Here is a 15,787-nt window from a genome sequence, read left to right on the forward strand (position 1 = left end):
GCTTTGATGAAATATTATTTGGCCAAGGAAAATATTTTAAATATGAAGGTTTCTACCCTATCCCAAATTGTTGGATGCATTCATACCTAACAGTAAGTGAGACCAAATATCTGAGAGCTCAGTAGCAAAGAATGCCCCCCCAAAAAATGTTTGATGTGGGTATTGATTTTACATGTTGTTGCTGTTTTCAGCATGTTAAACCATACTTGTTCCTCTTGTCCAGATTCCAGACTCCATCATTTCTCGTGGCGTTCAGGTGCTTCCACGAGACACAGCCTCCCTCAGCACTACTCCTTCAGAATCTCCTCGTGCTCAGGCTACATCTCGCCTTTCTACAGCTTCCTGCCCGACACCAAAAGTAAGTACAGTTCCTTGGCACCTTACACCTGCTCTGCTATGTGAATCTGGGAAAACTAACCAACCAATATTTCCCTCCGCTTGTCAAGATTGGATTGCATGCAAGATAATATGATGAAAACTTAATGGGCTATAACATAGTTACCACCTAATGTTTCACACATTGTCGTATTAGGCCAACAATAGAGCAATAGAAATTTCATTCAAAATGCCTGCTACCTCACAGCTATAGGTATTACTTTTTGTAGCTCCTGTTTCTTTGTTGTAGACTTATTATTTTTTAGCATACTTATTAGTATAGATGTGAAGTTATTTATTTATGCAGAGGATGAATGTGTTTCTGGCCAATAAACAGTAAGATTAACAAAATAAAATAATATCACCAAAGGGATTTTTTTTTAACTTGTCCAGGTGGGGGTAGCTCCCTGCTCTAGTATCATTCCAAATTTTTTCAAACATATTCAACTTGGAATGTTGCTGCCTAATATTTGGAAACAAATCTAAATTGATTAGAAAGAAAGTTTTAATGCCAACCTTTGGGGGAGGGAGGAAGTGTCTTAGTGTTTATTTTTTATAATTTTTCCCAAGTACTGAATCATGTAAGGGGGTGGGGGGAGGATTAGACATTTATTTGCTACCTGATGTCTTCATGTATGTGAAAAATTGAGTAGCACACCTAATTATGATTGTGATGCTTTTTCCTGGAATATCTCTTTCCTGGCAAAGTTAGTCATTTGTGCTTTCAAGTTTTCTATGGGATGGATCCACTATTGGCATCAAAAGCTTAACAGTAACATTCCTTCTTATTTAATAGGATATGATGTTAAATATCAGGCTATACAGTAAATTTACTTCAGGTCTCTCTAGGTAATTTTTCAAACTGTGGCTTTTTCACTGTCATCAGATTTAAGGACTTATATAGCTATCTTCCTCACTTCCAGCTTTTCTATGAGTTTTATGAATATTATCATTGAATTTAACTAGAAGTAATCTCAAGCAATTCTTGATATGTGTAGGGCAGTTGTTTTTACATTCCATGGTACAACCTTTTCAGCAAAGTCTTCAGAGTGTTAACTGTTGTATATCATTGTTTTTAGACTTGTGTCAAAAATAGCTGATATTAATTTTGTAGTTTAAAAAAATTGAGGTCCTAAATCTTCAATAAAGAAAAACTATAAAAACATTCTAGATATAAAATGTATGTTATACATTTATACTTGGGGTGCCAGTCAGCTACATCTTCAACTGAATGAAAACATGGAGTTCTCAAGACATAAATTGGGTAGAAGAATCTCATCCATATCTTATAAATTTTTAAAACAAAATAATTTATTTGACTTCATTAAATTCCAACAGTATAAGTTGTACTCATTTATAAAGTCTGGGAGATAATTAAAGCTAAATGTTAAGTCCAGTATAAAAGTTTACTCATTCACCAAATATTAAGACCTTAATGATGGGAATACAGAATTATCTAAGACACAGTATTTTTTTCTTAGTGATGTACTGTGTACATAAATATTTTAAGCTAAGTTTAATTATACATAGCAGTTCTTGAGCCTTTTTAAAACTCTGCAATTACATCTTAATTACAAAGAGAATATTAAATACAGTTTTAAAAATCACGCCAAATTTCTACATTAAGTTAATGTGCTTATTGCAAAATTTTAGGAGAGGAAGTGGCTTGTCTTGATATTTTTTCCATAGTTAAAACTTAGCTGTTCACACTGACAGTAAATTCAAATAAAACAGAATATTTGAATATCTTTTTTTCAGGAATTTTTTTCTGTAAATTTGTCTAGGAATAAGAGTCTGTTTCTTTGAAATAATTTTTACCAACACCAGAATGTAATCTCAAAGATAAAATTATTGCTTTGTTGTAATTTTAAAATTAAACTTTTATGGTTGAATCAGAATAGTAATATAATAGAAAATTTAGTTTGAATACTTATTTTTTAAAAAGAAGTGAAGATAATCAAATTAATCCTCCTATGAAAAGTCTCAAATTATAAGACTGCTTAATTGAATGTAAACTAGATGCTTTTATATGTACTTTTATATCAGTGACAGATATAATCTCTGCCCTCATGGAGTTTACAGTTTAGTCAATGGTATATTGAAATAAATAGGTATTTTTAAAATAAATGTATTTAAAATAACTGTATAAATTATAATAAATATACTTTTACAGTAACTTAATAATGATACATTGAAATTCACGGTAAGAAGAAGTAAAAAACTGTAGTGATAGAAAATAAAAGGAGAGAAACCTCACTTAGATGGGATGATCAGAGAAGGCCGCTCTAAGGAGTAACATTTCACCAGGGACATGAAAGATGAATAAAACAAAACAAAAGCTTTTTTGCCAGGTGGAGGTTTTGAGAATTATATTCAGCAGAAATGACCACCTTACAGGCAGTATTCACCAATCAAGAACTCTCAGGCTAAAACTTCATTAGTACATAAATAACCTAATTCAGTGACTTCAAAATCCAACTTCAGATGTCAGTTTTTTATTTTAAATAATGACTTTTTTTTTTTTGCCTTTGCCTGCTGAGTCAAATTTCAAGGCTGTAGGTTTTAGCACATAAATCTGTTCTAGATGAATTCTTTATTTTAATTTTATGGCATAAAAATTTAGGGCAGAGAAGAAATCAAAAAGAAAGTCAGGTTTCTAATTTGAGATATGGGTAAATGATGTTATTAACTATACTAAGGAGTAAAAGAGAAAAAGCAAAGGAGAGTTGTTAATACATTTTGGTTTTGAATGTTTTCAATCTAAGATATGTATAAGACATCCCAGGAATGATATCTAGCACAAAATTAGAACACAAGTTGAGTTTGACATTGTATTGTTACTGCATCTTGGATGGCATATTTATAATTTAGTACATATTACTGTTAGCCAAACCCCATAGAAATCCCCCTTCCATGTTTCAGATTAGGCATGCAATCTGTCATGTGTAGAAATATATGTGCGAATATGTTTTCTTTACATCGGAAATACAATACAGTCTTAAAAGATCAGCACTAGAAAGAGCACTTGACTTGATAATAGAAGACCTGGATTCAAATGCTTACTTCTCTACTTAATTACGACACTGCATTAAGCAACTTGCTCAACTTCTCTGAGCTTTTTGTCTATGATGAAACTGGTAATCCTTGCCTCCCCAACAGGGTTATTAATCTATTAAATAAGTCTTTGCCTGGTTCTGGGAAAGCAGTGGTGAACAAATAACATTGTTCTTGGCTTTACAAACAGATAAAACAGGCAACTATAAATTATAATAAAGTATAATAAGTGCTGTGATTTATCAGCAGGAGTACAGAATACTCTGGGGATAACCATCAGAAACACTTACCCTAGTCTTTGTGAAAACACAGAAGGGTTAAATAACCAAATTTTGATTTAAAAGTAACAGTTCCAACCTTTCCCTCTGTAGCTTTTTATCATGGGGCAGCATTTAAGGTGAAAACTTTCTGTGCATTTGTATGTATGCATCTGTTCCTGTTAGGTCAACAACTATAATATTAACCATTATTTTGAATTCACGTTTTTTATGCTCACTGCAATATAATATCCTAGATTGTGCTTTGATCCTTTAAGATTTTCCAGCTATAGTGAGAACACGAACTGTAAAACATACGAAGTTTCGATTTCCTTTTCAGTACACTCATCACAATCTAATAAGGACAAGAAGGTGTTATCTTTTCTAAACAGTTCTTCATAGAATGGCATTGTCTCCAGCAAAAATTTATTTGCTGAAATGACATAATATTTTTCTGTATATGGGGAAAGTCGTTTCTCTTTCATACCAGATATTTTCTTTTAATGAAATTTGACTGAAATGACAAGTGATTTTCACTTCTCTTGCTTGAGAACACAGTGAAGTATATTTTAAGAACAAACTTGGGATTTTAGTCTTTCATTGCCCTAAGTAAAGTAGTGCCTAAGCCAAAAAAGTCAAATAGTATGTAGATTCTATGAATGGGCAATATCTAGAGGACTCAAGTTCTAAAATGGTGATAGTCTCCCAAAAATGGTTTGCTAAAAGAATAATTCTGTGACAAACTGCGTTTTAAAGTGAGCATGATCCACAACTTAAATGAGTTCTGATTTTCAATTATGAAAGGCAGCAGCACCTCTATTAGAATCAAGAGGCTTGTAGAGAATAATGACCAGAACAAAAAAGAAAAAATATTCCAAACTTCCAATCAATTCACCATTCCCTATAGCTGTTATTAAAATAGAGAATTCTTTACAAAGACCAATTCAATTTTCCTTTATTCCCTAAGCATCTGAAGTTTGACTTAAATAAATAAATAAATAAATAAATGTAATCTCTTGTCACATATTCCCTTGTACCTCAAAGGTTAGAATAGAATTTTGTGCCCAGACTAACCAGCAAGTTCTTTTTTTTTCTCTTAAGAAGAAAATATAAATTCTCCCTAATTAAACTAAAGTTTATAAAATAATTAAAATGTATATATTGAAATATCTTTAGTTAGCATGTGTTCATCTAATAATTAGTAATAATGTCTAATCTTATATTCACCAAAATGCAGAATTATGACTTCTCTCTAGGCTTCTGTTATTGTCCTTTGAGCAAAAGAATTTATATTACTCTGGTTAAAGAATATTTTCTTAACTCAAAGTTTTTAATGTGTATGTCTGAAAGGCAGTGTGATTTCCTTTACATATAAAAATGGCATTATTTGATCCAGTATCAGGGTAATATTTTCTCTGAGATTTTTTTCCTAGTGATGTTAGTTTTTACAAACTATTATCACCACTTTCCTTTGTGAACATCAGAGTGATTGTGTTATATGGCTAGTTCATTGGTTCCCAGGTCTCTGGAGAATGTCATGAAATTTCTAAAATTCTATCCTAGATCAAGGCAATAACTGAGGCCTGCAAATGTTTTTCCACTATTTTTGAGAGCCTAAATAAAATCAGTAAGACTACACTAAACATCAAGTTTCTTTGCTTTTGTCTGAAGTCATGTCAACAATGGTATTATCAATGACTGTTCAGCAGTTAATGACATTGTAGAAATGTATGGGTTCTACATGTGGAGTTAACAAACACCAAAAAGGTTGGGAAACACTGAATTAATAACATTAATTAATTTAATAAAATACATTCTCTGGACATAAAAATATAAGTTGTTTTTTCTGTTTGTTTGTTTTTTTGTGGTACGTGGGCCTCTCACTGCTGTGGCCTCTCCCGTCGCGGAGCACAGGCTCAGCGGCCATGGCTCACGGGCCCAGCCGCTCCGCGGCTTGTGGGATCCTCCTGGACCGGGTCACAAACCTGTGTCCCCTGCATCAGCAGGCGGACTCCCAACCACTGTGCCACCAGGGAAGCCCAAAAATATAAGGTTTTTTGTGTTCAAAGTTAACTGTCCCATGGGGGCGTTGGTTATTGATCAATAATATTTTCAACGTTATTGGTCAGATCCAGCAGTTCTCAAACTTAATGGTCTCAGGACCCCTTTACATACTTAAAAATTATTAAGGACCTCAAATAGCTTGTTTATGTGAGTTATAGCTGGTGATATTTACTGCACTGAAAATTAAAACTTAGAAATTTTTTAAATGTTTATTTATTTGCTTCAAAATGAGAATAATAAGGGCTTTCTATGTTAATATAAATAATATTGCTATGGGAAAAATAATATTTTCCAAAATTTTAAAAATCTAAAAAGGATGGCATTGTTTTACATTTTTTCATATTCATTTTGATGTCTGGTTTAATAGAAGGCAGCTAGATTCTCACATCTGCTTCTGTACTCAATCTGTTGTGATATGTTATTTTGGTTGAAGAATATGAAGAAACAAATCCAACCTCACAGTTCCGTAGTTAGAAAAGAAAGGACTATCTTAATAACATTTTCTTATAATTGTGGATATTCTTTGACACTACATCAAAATTTTTCAGTTGGTAGTCTATTAAAAGTTAGTTGAAGCATAGAATCTAAAATCCTGTCAAGGACAATTTCATACTCCTATGTATTAAAATCCGTTGGACACACTACTGTATGTAAAATAAACAAGGATCTACTCTATAGCACAGGGAACTGTGTTCAATATCTTATCATAACCTATAATGGAAAAGAATCTGAGAAAGAATAGATAGATAGATAGATAGATAACCGAATCACTTTGCTATACACCTGAAACTAATACAACATTGTAAATCAACTATACTTCAATAAAAAGTTGTTTGTTCTGGGGAAAAAAAATCCATTGGTCTGTCCTGAACGTTTAATGGATCTTATATACAGGTATGATTTTGTAACATATTTTTTGATCACATGGAAAATATAAGTTTTTCCAAGTGTTGACTATATCCAAAATCATTTTAATTAATATAACCACCAAGCTCATTAAAAATGCCTTGGAAGCATTGGAAGCTCTCAAGCTCACGGTGATATACATTTTCCACAGTTCTAATTTTTGCTTGAAATGTAGAGTTTCTTCTTTGGCAAAAAAAAAAAAAAAAAAAAAAAAACCAACAAATCCTGTCTGTTTTCCATGAATTGACAGTCTCATTTCATTCATTTTCAAGAAAATGTCTACCAGACATCTAAGTCTGCATAGTCATAGTTTGTCAGACATTGTTTCAAGTAAAAATGGTGTTCTGTGCAAAACCTGGCTAGTTCAGCTTGCAACTCAAACTATTGCCGAAGTACTTTAACCTGAGACAACTGTCATTCTTTTGTTATGCATCAGAAGTGTTTTATTTCATACTTTCCATTTTGTCACACTCAAGGGACAAGTTTTAATTAAATTGAGTTAGTATTTACTGTTTCATTGAGGAAAGCGTTAAACTATTAGTACATAGCGGTGAATAATACAATAACTATTCACACTATTTGGATCCACTGCCTTGATTTTTTACTATAGTACCAACCCACCATTGCTCTTATACTATCGGTGCAAATGTCAACATAGTGTAAGAGACAAATAATGTCTTAGTATTATTATTAAAATAATTTGGCCTTGTGGACCCCTGAAAGGATCTCAGGGACCCTCACAGGTCTGTGGACCACACTTAAAGAACTGCTAGTATAATCAAATGAGCAGAGTGGTTTATGTTTCTTGGAAACATCCTGGGTCAAAATTACATGTGTTCTCTTTTTCATTTAGACCATGTTACAGTGGTATTCTCATTCCAGAGATCTTATTCTTTAGGGAGATGACCACCAGTACCATGCTTAATATAAATGATTCACCCTTGACACTTTGATCCAGATTCATTCTAGGACAGGGAACAGAGTTTCTCCTCCCTGATTCAAAATAATAGAAGACTTCACAAAGTCTTTTAAAGATACAACCAGAAAATGTAATTCCCAGCTAACTTTACTCATTTCCAATGTGATACTACTTCTATATTTGTATAGTAACTAATGTTTCCCTAGGGTCTCCTTTCTACTTATAGGTGCACAGAGAGCCCTCTTTTAAGTCATAACATAGTTGATGGAAGATAATTTTATTAGGGATATCTTTGGGGATGACTTCTTTTTTTATAACTAGTTTGGAACATTTAAAATTGGTGAGATTTTAAATAAAAATACAATTTTCAGCTATTCTAAAAAAATCAGATTGACATTACTGGGGCAGCACGACATATATCAGTACTCAGCTGGCATTCTTTATACCCTCCAGCCTACTTTACTTATTTGCATTAAATGCCAGGCTCCTATAGACTTTTGAGTAACTGATTTCCACTCTCATTCATTATTGTCTAGTTTCTCCTCATTTATAACAGCATATTTGTTTTGCTATTTATTCTAGTTTGATAGCAAACAGATTTTTGAGACTTCAAAAAAAGGATTGTTTTCATATCGTTTCTAACAGGAGAGACACTGTCCAGTATGGTAAATTAGTTGTTGACATTTTGAAGAAAACTAAAATCAAATAGTAATAATATATTTTAGCTATGAATTTTGAGTTTACAAATTATTTTAAATGGTTGTTCTTTGACGTTCTGCTAAATATACAGGATTTTACACTGATTTCTGTTTTTCATTCATCTGATTAAGTGTCCCCTCTACCTTTATGTACAATGAAAATTGAAAATGGAATTCCCCCCATCCTTTTCTTATTATTTAATGCTCACAGAATTATATTTATCATTGAAACTAAGAATTACTGTGAATTGTACAATCGCCACTTTGAAATCTGAGTTGCAAATGAAATTTTATTAGCTAGCCTGAGAAGATATAGCTAACCAGAAATTATTAGCTATAGAGTTAACAGTTTTATAGTTTAGACAGTCTATAAGTGGCATGGTCTTTTTTTTTTTATTAAAAAAAAGTAATATACATGCTCATTTTAGAAAATTAATATAAGCAAAAAAAAAAAGAGTTCCTGTAAAACTGCCTTTAATAAATAACAACTGTTAAAACTTTGCTTATATCATTCTGGGTTTTTTTCCTATGCATTCAAATATTTTATATAAATGGATCACGATGGCAAGGCAGTGATTAAGAGCTCTGGTTCCAGAGTCTCCAGGCTTGGCAATGAATCTCAGCTTTATCACTTACTAGATGTGTGGCTTTCAGAATGTTACTTCACCTCTATAACCTTAATCATCTGTAAAATGAAAAATAATAATCCTATTTGCCTCATAGGGTTGTTTTAAAGTTTAAATTTTAAAATGCATATACATCACTTACCACAGTGTTTAAAATATAAGAAACGATCACTAAACGTTAGCTATTGTTATGAAACTATATTTTAACCTATCTCATTCATTTAGTAACATTCTTTCTATGTCATGTACATCTTTACATGTTTTTAATTTATCTTCTACAACATTAATATCAATTATTGTTTAGTATTCAAATTTGTGGGTATAGCATAGTTTTTTTCACCAGTCCCAATTTTGCATATTTTAGTTGTTACCTATTTCCTAGTTTTAAATATAATGCTGTGATAGTCTTCTGGAAGTGAAGTGTTTTAGAATCTCTTAATTAAACTTAGCAACTTGTATTAATTCTACCTTTGTTTAAAGTGTATGCCAAACTTTTAGGCCCATGGTTCCCATAATTCATATGGATATCAGGAAGAGATCATTTTTGCATCTTCATGAATTCAATTTAATGATATTCTGGAAGAAGCAGTCTTTAGCATTTGCCTTTGACAGATTTACTGACAGATATTTAAAAAATTATGGATCCAAAGTTGTTTGAAAAGTCAACAGTATTGAGTATGTAAAAGTATTGCACTATCAGGCACGAAATATTGAATATCAGCCCTAGTCTGCCACTTTATACCTTTGGTAGAACTAGTAAACCTCAGTTTCTGTATCTGTAATATCATGATACTAAATTAAGTAGCCTCTAAAGTCCCTTCTAGACCTATAATTCTGTTCCTTTGCAATTAAGTTTCTACACTGACTGAATAAATATTATTCCCTTTAGCCCGTCTCTCTGATATTGTTAATATCCAATTAATGTAAAATAATTTACATTTATTTATTTCAGCTTTTGCATTTCATGCTACTACATAAAGTTAAAGATTATGAAGTGAAAACGTGTTAACTTCTTTTAAGATCTTTCTCATTTAGGTCAAGCTTTGTCTCTGTTAAGTGGAATATTGATTTCTCTTGGTATTCACTAGCATTTTGTTTAAGTTATAGGATGACAGGGAAGTGAGAACTGCAGAAATATAAGGAATAGTGAAATTAAGAATACTAGCTTTCAGTTAATTTAATATCTTTGATTCCTATAAACTTCTTTTTAAAGGTTTGGGGTATGTTTTGTGTAAAAGCAGCTCAACAAAAATAATCTGTGCCATCATTATTTCAGCAGCAGAATTGATTAGATATAGCCATGATTCAAATCTATATAGTTAACTGGCCATGTCTCATTCATGACTTTAATAGACAGCATATACCAAACTAAATTATTTCCTAGATCTTTATATTTTTAAATGATACATATTCTAAAATTGGCCATGTATTTTCTTGCCCAAAACTTCAGGATTATCTGCTCTCCCTTTTCATTCCTACTTTCATTAAAGACAAAACACACATTAATTCAGAAATTCATTCAATGAATATTTTTAGTGCATATTATGTCAAGTACTGTGCTAGGTTTGGGGAATATAGCAATGCATAGACTTACCAACCATGACCTCAAGGATCTTATAGTGGAGCAGATGTGAAAAGGAAAAAAAAAAAAAATTACAACAAATCTATCAAAGCTTTGATAGCCTAAAAGCTATTAGCTCTTCTAATCTTATAGGGGAAAAAAAAAGAAATAAAACAAGTAAAGGGCAGGAATAGCCATTTCATAAAAAGAATTAAATTCAGCAAATAAATATGTGGGAAAAAAATGTACCCTCACAGAAATCTGTTAAAAATTTTGTGGTCAAAATGATAACTATTTTTAAATTATAATCATCCATACTATAATGAGCAGTGACATGAATATTCCTAGTCACACTAGTAGGAATATAAATTTGTATAACCTTGCAAGCAAATTATATATATAAAAAATTTTTTATGTTTTAACCAATCATATTATTTCCAGAAATTTTTCAATGGAAGTTATCAAAGAGGACATGAAAGACTTATGTACAAGATTATTTATCACAGCATTATTCATATTCATGAAAAATTAGAACCAACTTCAATGTCTATGGTTAAATAACTTGTATAATAATATGTATTATATGAGTTATTTATATAACCTAAAAAATCATATCTTTAAGAATATTTAATGACATAGGAAAATGCTCAAAATAAAATATGTAGTTTAAAAAAGTAGTAAACAAAATTGCATAGGGATTAAATTACAGGTTATTTTATAATCTATATTATTTTTAAAACCAGAAAAATATAAGTTTTTGTTGGTTTGTTTTGTTATGTAGACAGGATCTGGTAATGACGAGGATGGATGTGTTTTGCCTGCTTTTCAGATTTATGGCAAATCTTCATAAAGCCAACTATTTGTTTGTGTTTGTAACTCTGTTTATGCCAGAGCATTTTTATATGCAGGCTAAGCCATTCTAAATCTTGCTGGATAGAAAATTGTATTTCAATGGAAGTTTGAAAATAAACTTTTTTCTATCTCCTACACAAATAATAAATAATTCTTAAAAACATACTATTTAAAACTTATCTCTTTCAAAATGCCTAATAACTTTTTTATACCATACCTGTGATGGGCTTCATTATTTCTTTTTAGACAGATACGAAACTTGGGGAAAAAGAGCATGGATTGAATTATTCTCTGGCTAGTGGACAGGAAATAACTTGCTTAAAAGTCTAATTTTGTATAGATTGTATTATTTTGGAATCAAAGCTATTATAGAAACTTAGGGATCAAAATTATAAATGTACAATAAAATATAAATAAATATTTAAAATGTTAATAAACCATTAGAAATCGGAGCCTTTAAAATAAAGGATTTCCTAAGTATAAAAATTTTTCGTAAGTGGGTGGGGCAGTTGGTAGAGCTGTGACTTGCTACCAAGATTCTAATTTTTGACTTAATTCTTCATTATTCTTCGCAATATTTCCTTGAATTTCTCTATCCTTTTATTGGTTTGCCTTTCTCCAGAAATGCATTAGAGTATTTATTTTTCCCCGACACTTATAGAATTATTGATTCTCTTACTTTCGTTTCTTTCTTTCCTCTTTTTTACTTTGCCTTAATAAATCACAAATGAAACAGAATTGTTTTACAATGAAGCACCAGTTTTACTGAAAGGGCTGAAATATAGTGAATTGAAATATTAACCAGATCCCCAAAAGAATTTCTTTATTTACAAGAGTTTGTTTAAATTTTGAGTTCTCAAGTAAAACTTTTTTAAAAACCTCCTTCTCCAGTCACAACTACCAGAAGCAATCTATAGCTGTACCAATATGTACTGAGTGATATTGGTTGGAAGAGAAACAATTTCTAAAAAAAAAAGTTTTCTTTCCTGTCATTGATACCCATACTTTAAAAAAGAAACTGGCATAATAAAATAGGATTAAAAATACCTGTCTCTCAGGGTAGTTCTGAATGTAAGTTAGATAATTCTAAAAATAAAACAATTCAATCCCTAGGACAAACAAACAGAAATTTTTTTTTAATCTATACAATCTTAATCTAAATCAATACAAAATATATCAGGGGAGAAAAAGGGGAAATCTACATTAGTCATTCTATAATGAGAGCCCAAATTTAATGAAGAGACCTGAGAGCCAGAGAATTTAATATAACCTATGCTTTTTTTATTGATATGTCTCCAAAAAGCTAATGGACCTCTCTAAGACCTGCGTTCTCTCATCAATAAAACAAACACACAAAATATATAACCTTTTCTCACAGTTCTTCACCAGACATCTTGCAGCTGAAGAGATGTGTTAATGCATACATCCAGTGATATGGGTGCCTACCTTAAGTGGCTTCTACAACCCCAAAATTCCTTGAAGTTTCGTATTTTATTTCAAAAATCAATATAAAGTTGGATTTCTACTCCAAAATCTTGTTTTTGCCTTTAAAAAATATTACACTTACACTACTTATTATTGGCAAGAGAGATGAGGGTGAGATGGGGTAATTTTCTACTTTGTTAATAATGGAAATAATTTTACAGTGAGCTCAGTTTTGGAGAACTGAGCTAAATCAAAAGGAATCAACAATCTGTATTAGCATCCAGGCAATTTCTTTTGTTGCATGATATATCTAAAATTCAAGCTCTTAATAAAAAAAGGTGAATACAAATAGCAGTCATTTCACTACTTTAGTGACCACATCCTGGTAATTAATTCCTGAGGATAGATTACCCAGTAATTAATTCCTGAAGAAATATTCCCAGAATGTTGCAAAACAGGTGATATAGTGCAATCTTTTCAGACAATTTTTAATGGATACCTTGTTAAATATATTCAGGCTGAGAGGCTGAATAGAAGATTGAAATGATTTTGATCCTCTGATTTATGTCTTTTAACAATCTCCGTAAAAATATTTATAAAAGGATTTCTTCAGGGTACAAAAATCATTAGTGATAATATTTTTTGTTTTGCAGGTAACATTTTAGTTTTCATATATCATTATTATAAACTAATAATCTCAACCAACCTGTAATCCCTATAATTCTTTACATCCAATTCTCAAACTTCATTTATATTGCAGTGATCTTATATGTAGTATAAACATTTGCAGTTTAGCCTCTCTTAGTTATTGATACAGAATGTTTATAGTCTCATAGAAAAATATGTATAAAATTAGCTAACAATGTGAGGCTTTTATAATTATCATGAAGAGTAAAGTTCATTTTATCCAAATGCTAATCTTTTGTGATTTCTTTTAAATTCTAATCAAAGAAAAATAGTAATCAGTTATCTGGATTAGCTGTGAATTTCTTTTATTTATACTACTCCATCATAATTGATGATTAAGGGTTGACTAGCATAAATAAGAGCATTATGTCTTAAAATCTATCGATTTGACTTTTCTCTACAACTCAAATTTTAGTATATGTGACAAATCTTTTTCATATTCTTTCTGAAGTTTTTCAATATTAGGGATAATTACCTGTATCAGGAGCCACAAAAAAATCATACGACACTTGATTTACAACCACTTGTGGCTTTGATAACCACATTGGTTTCCTAAAGTCTTTCTGTTAGGATAGTTAAGGATTCACAAAACCAGATTTAAATACAGAAAATTGATGTCAAGCATTGACAGATGAGCTGTCTGCTCCTAAAAATCTTTGTGGAAATTGGTATATAGTCTGTTTTTCATGTTCAGAGTTCAATGGTGATTGTCTTTTCTCTTCTTACATTTCATTCTTTTTTTTTTTTTTTTTTTTTTTGTGGTACGCGGGCCTCTCACTGTTGTGGCCTCTCCCGTTGCGGAGCACAGGCTCCGGACGCGCAGGCTCAGCCGCCATGGATCACGGGCCCAGCCGCTCCGCGGCATGTGGGATCTTCCCAGACCGGGGCACGAACCCGTGTCCCCTGCATCAGCAGGCGGATTCTCAACCACTGCGCCACCAGGGAAGCCCTTACATTTCATTCTTTAAGCTTCTGCACTTGCACTTGCATTTGGAATTGAAATGATTTAGGAAAAATTTCATCCATACATTAATGTGGTAACATAAAATTTCTTCCATAAATGAGATAAACAGACACACAGGGACATGTATACATATATATCCTATTATAAGCATCAGGTTTTTTCCAACCCATTTATTTCCAGGCCTATTAAGGGAATACAGCTTTAAAGTAGAAACCAGGAACGGTGGGTGTTGGTCTTAGATCTGTTATTAATGTCCTGTGTAACCTTGAAGAAACTACCTCATGTTGCTGGACTTGATGTAATTTTAAGCTTTTCAGAAATAAAAGATAATGTAGAAAATGGTGTTCACTTGTTACTATATAACAATGCAGTTTCTAAAAGTTTTCAGAAAGCAGCATGAAACATTAGAATTTATATTTTTTTATAGAAAACTACATTGTTTATAATCAAGATATTGTATCAGTTTAAAATGGAAAATAGCTTTTGATATAAAGATGTTCTCTGAAATCAAAGAAAATAGCATAAGAAAATGACTAAATAGTATGAACTCACTGTCCATCCAGAGGCCCTTTCTTATAGACTGTTTCCATTCTAATTAATATCCACTGTTTCTAAATTTAAGAACTCTGTTCAACCAAGAATGGTAAGAATCAGTGATTATCTTTAGGGTACAATATTTAATTAATGTTGAAGAATTAGTAAAAACTATTGATATCAAGTAAAACCAAAAGTTGACACAATTCTTATGGATCAAGATGCTTTTTTTCAAAGTGAAAATCCAATTTTCTCAGTATTATTCCTAAGCAATCTACTTATGCTATCAGAGATGTCCTAAAAGGGATAAGACCATCTATAGCCTGTCTCCAGAAACTATAATTTTGTAGCAAGGTCAGATTTCTTCTTTTTCCTGAGGACTTTAACCCTGGGAATTTGGCATCACATTGATACTTCATCAGTTGTCTCCTAATACAAGCAAGAGAATCACAACTAACTTGAGCTATGCTGGTCTGAATGGAGACCATCATTCTGCACATGTAGGAATCCATAATGTAAAAGCACTTGGTCTGAAGCTTCCTTCCAATCTCCCCCCTACTCTTTTTTTAGTTTGACTTCCTCTTTAACCAAAATATTATTGTTACAGCTCTATTAAGTTTATACCTGATCTAGTAAAACACTTTGGGTTTAGAATCTTCCTTTTCTCATTTACACAGTGAGGTGAAACAAATTTTTTAAATAGCAGTTTTACTTTTCTTTTTTTCCTGTCTTACCCAAAAGGAAAAAATAACTGAAATAACTGAAAGCTTTGAGGGAGTAAATGTATCTAACTTTGGTCTGGCATTAAAATTTTCTGGTTGGGCAGCACAATTGTTTAATTGGGAATCTCAGTGACAGCTGAACA

The 15,787-nt window shown here is 31.7% G+C and overlaps 1 protein-coding gene across 14 annotated transcripts in view; it reads left to right on the forward strand.

Moving 5' to 3' along the window:
• GPHN (gephyrin) overlaps nt 1–15,787 on the forward strand; it is a 651,195-nt gene that overhangs the window by 408,693 nt on the left and 226,715 nt on the right. For all 14 annotated transcript variants that reach the window (XM_055088534.1, XM_055088535.1, XM_055088537.1 and 11 more), the window contains one exon: nt 224–358. In XM_055088534.1, coding sequence (XP_054944509.1) covers nt 224–358 — 135 coding nt within the window. The remainder of the gene's footprint in view (nt 1–223; nt 359–15,787) is intronic.

Source organism: Physeter macrocephalus, chromosome 11, assembly GCF_002837175.3.
Source record: "Physeter macrocephalus isolate SW-GA chromosome 11, ASM283717v5, whole genome shotgun sequence".
NCBI classification, from domain to species: Eukaryota; Metazoa; Chordata; class Mammalia; order Artiodactyla; family Physeteridae; genus Physeter; species Physeter macrocephalus.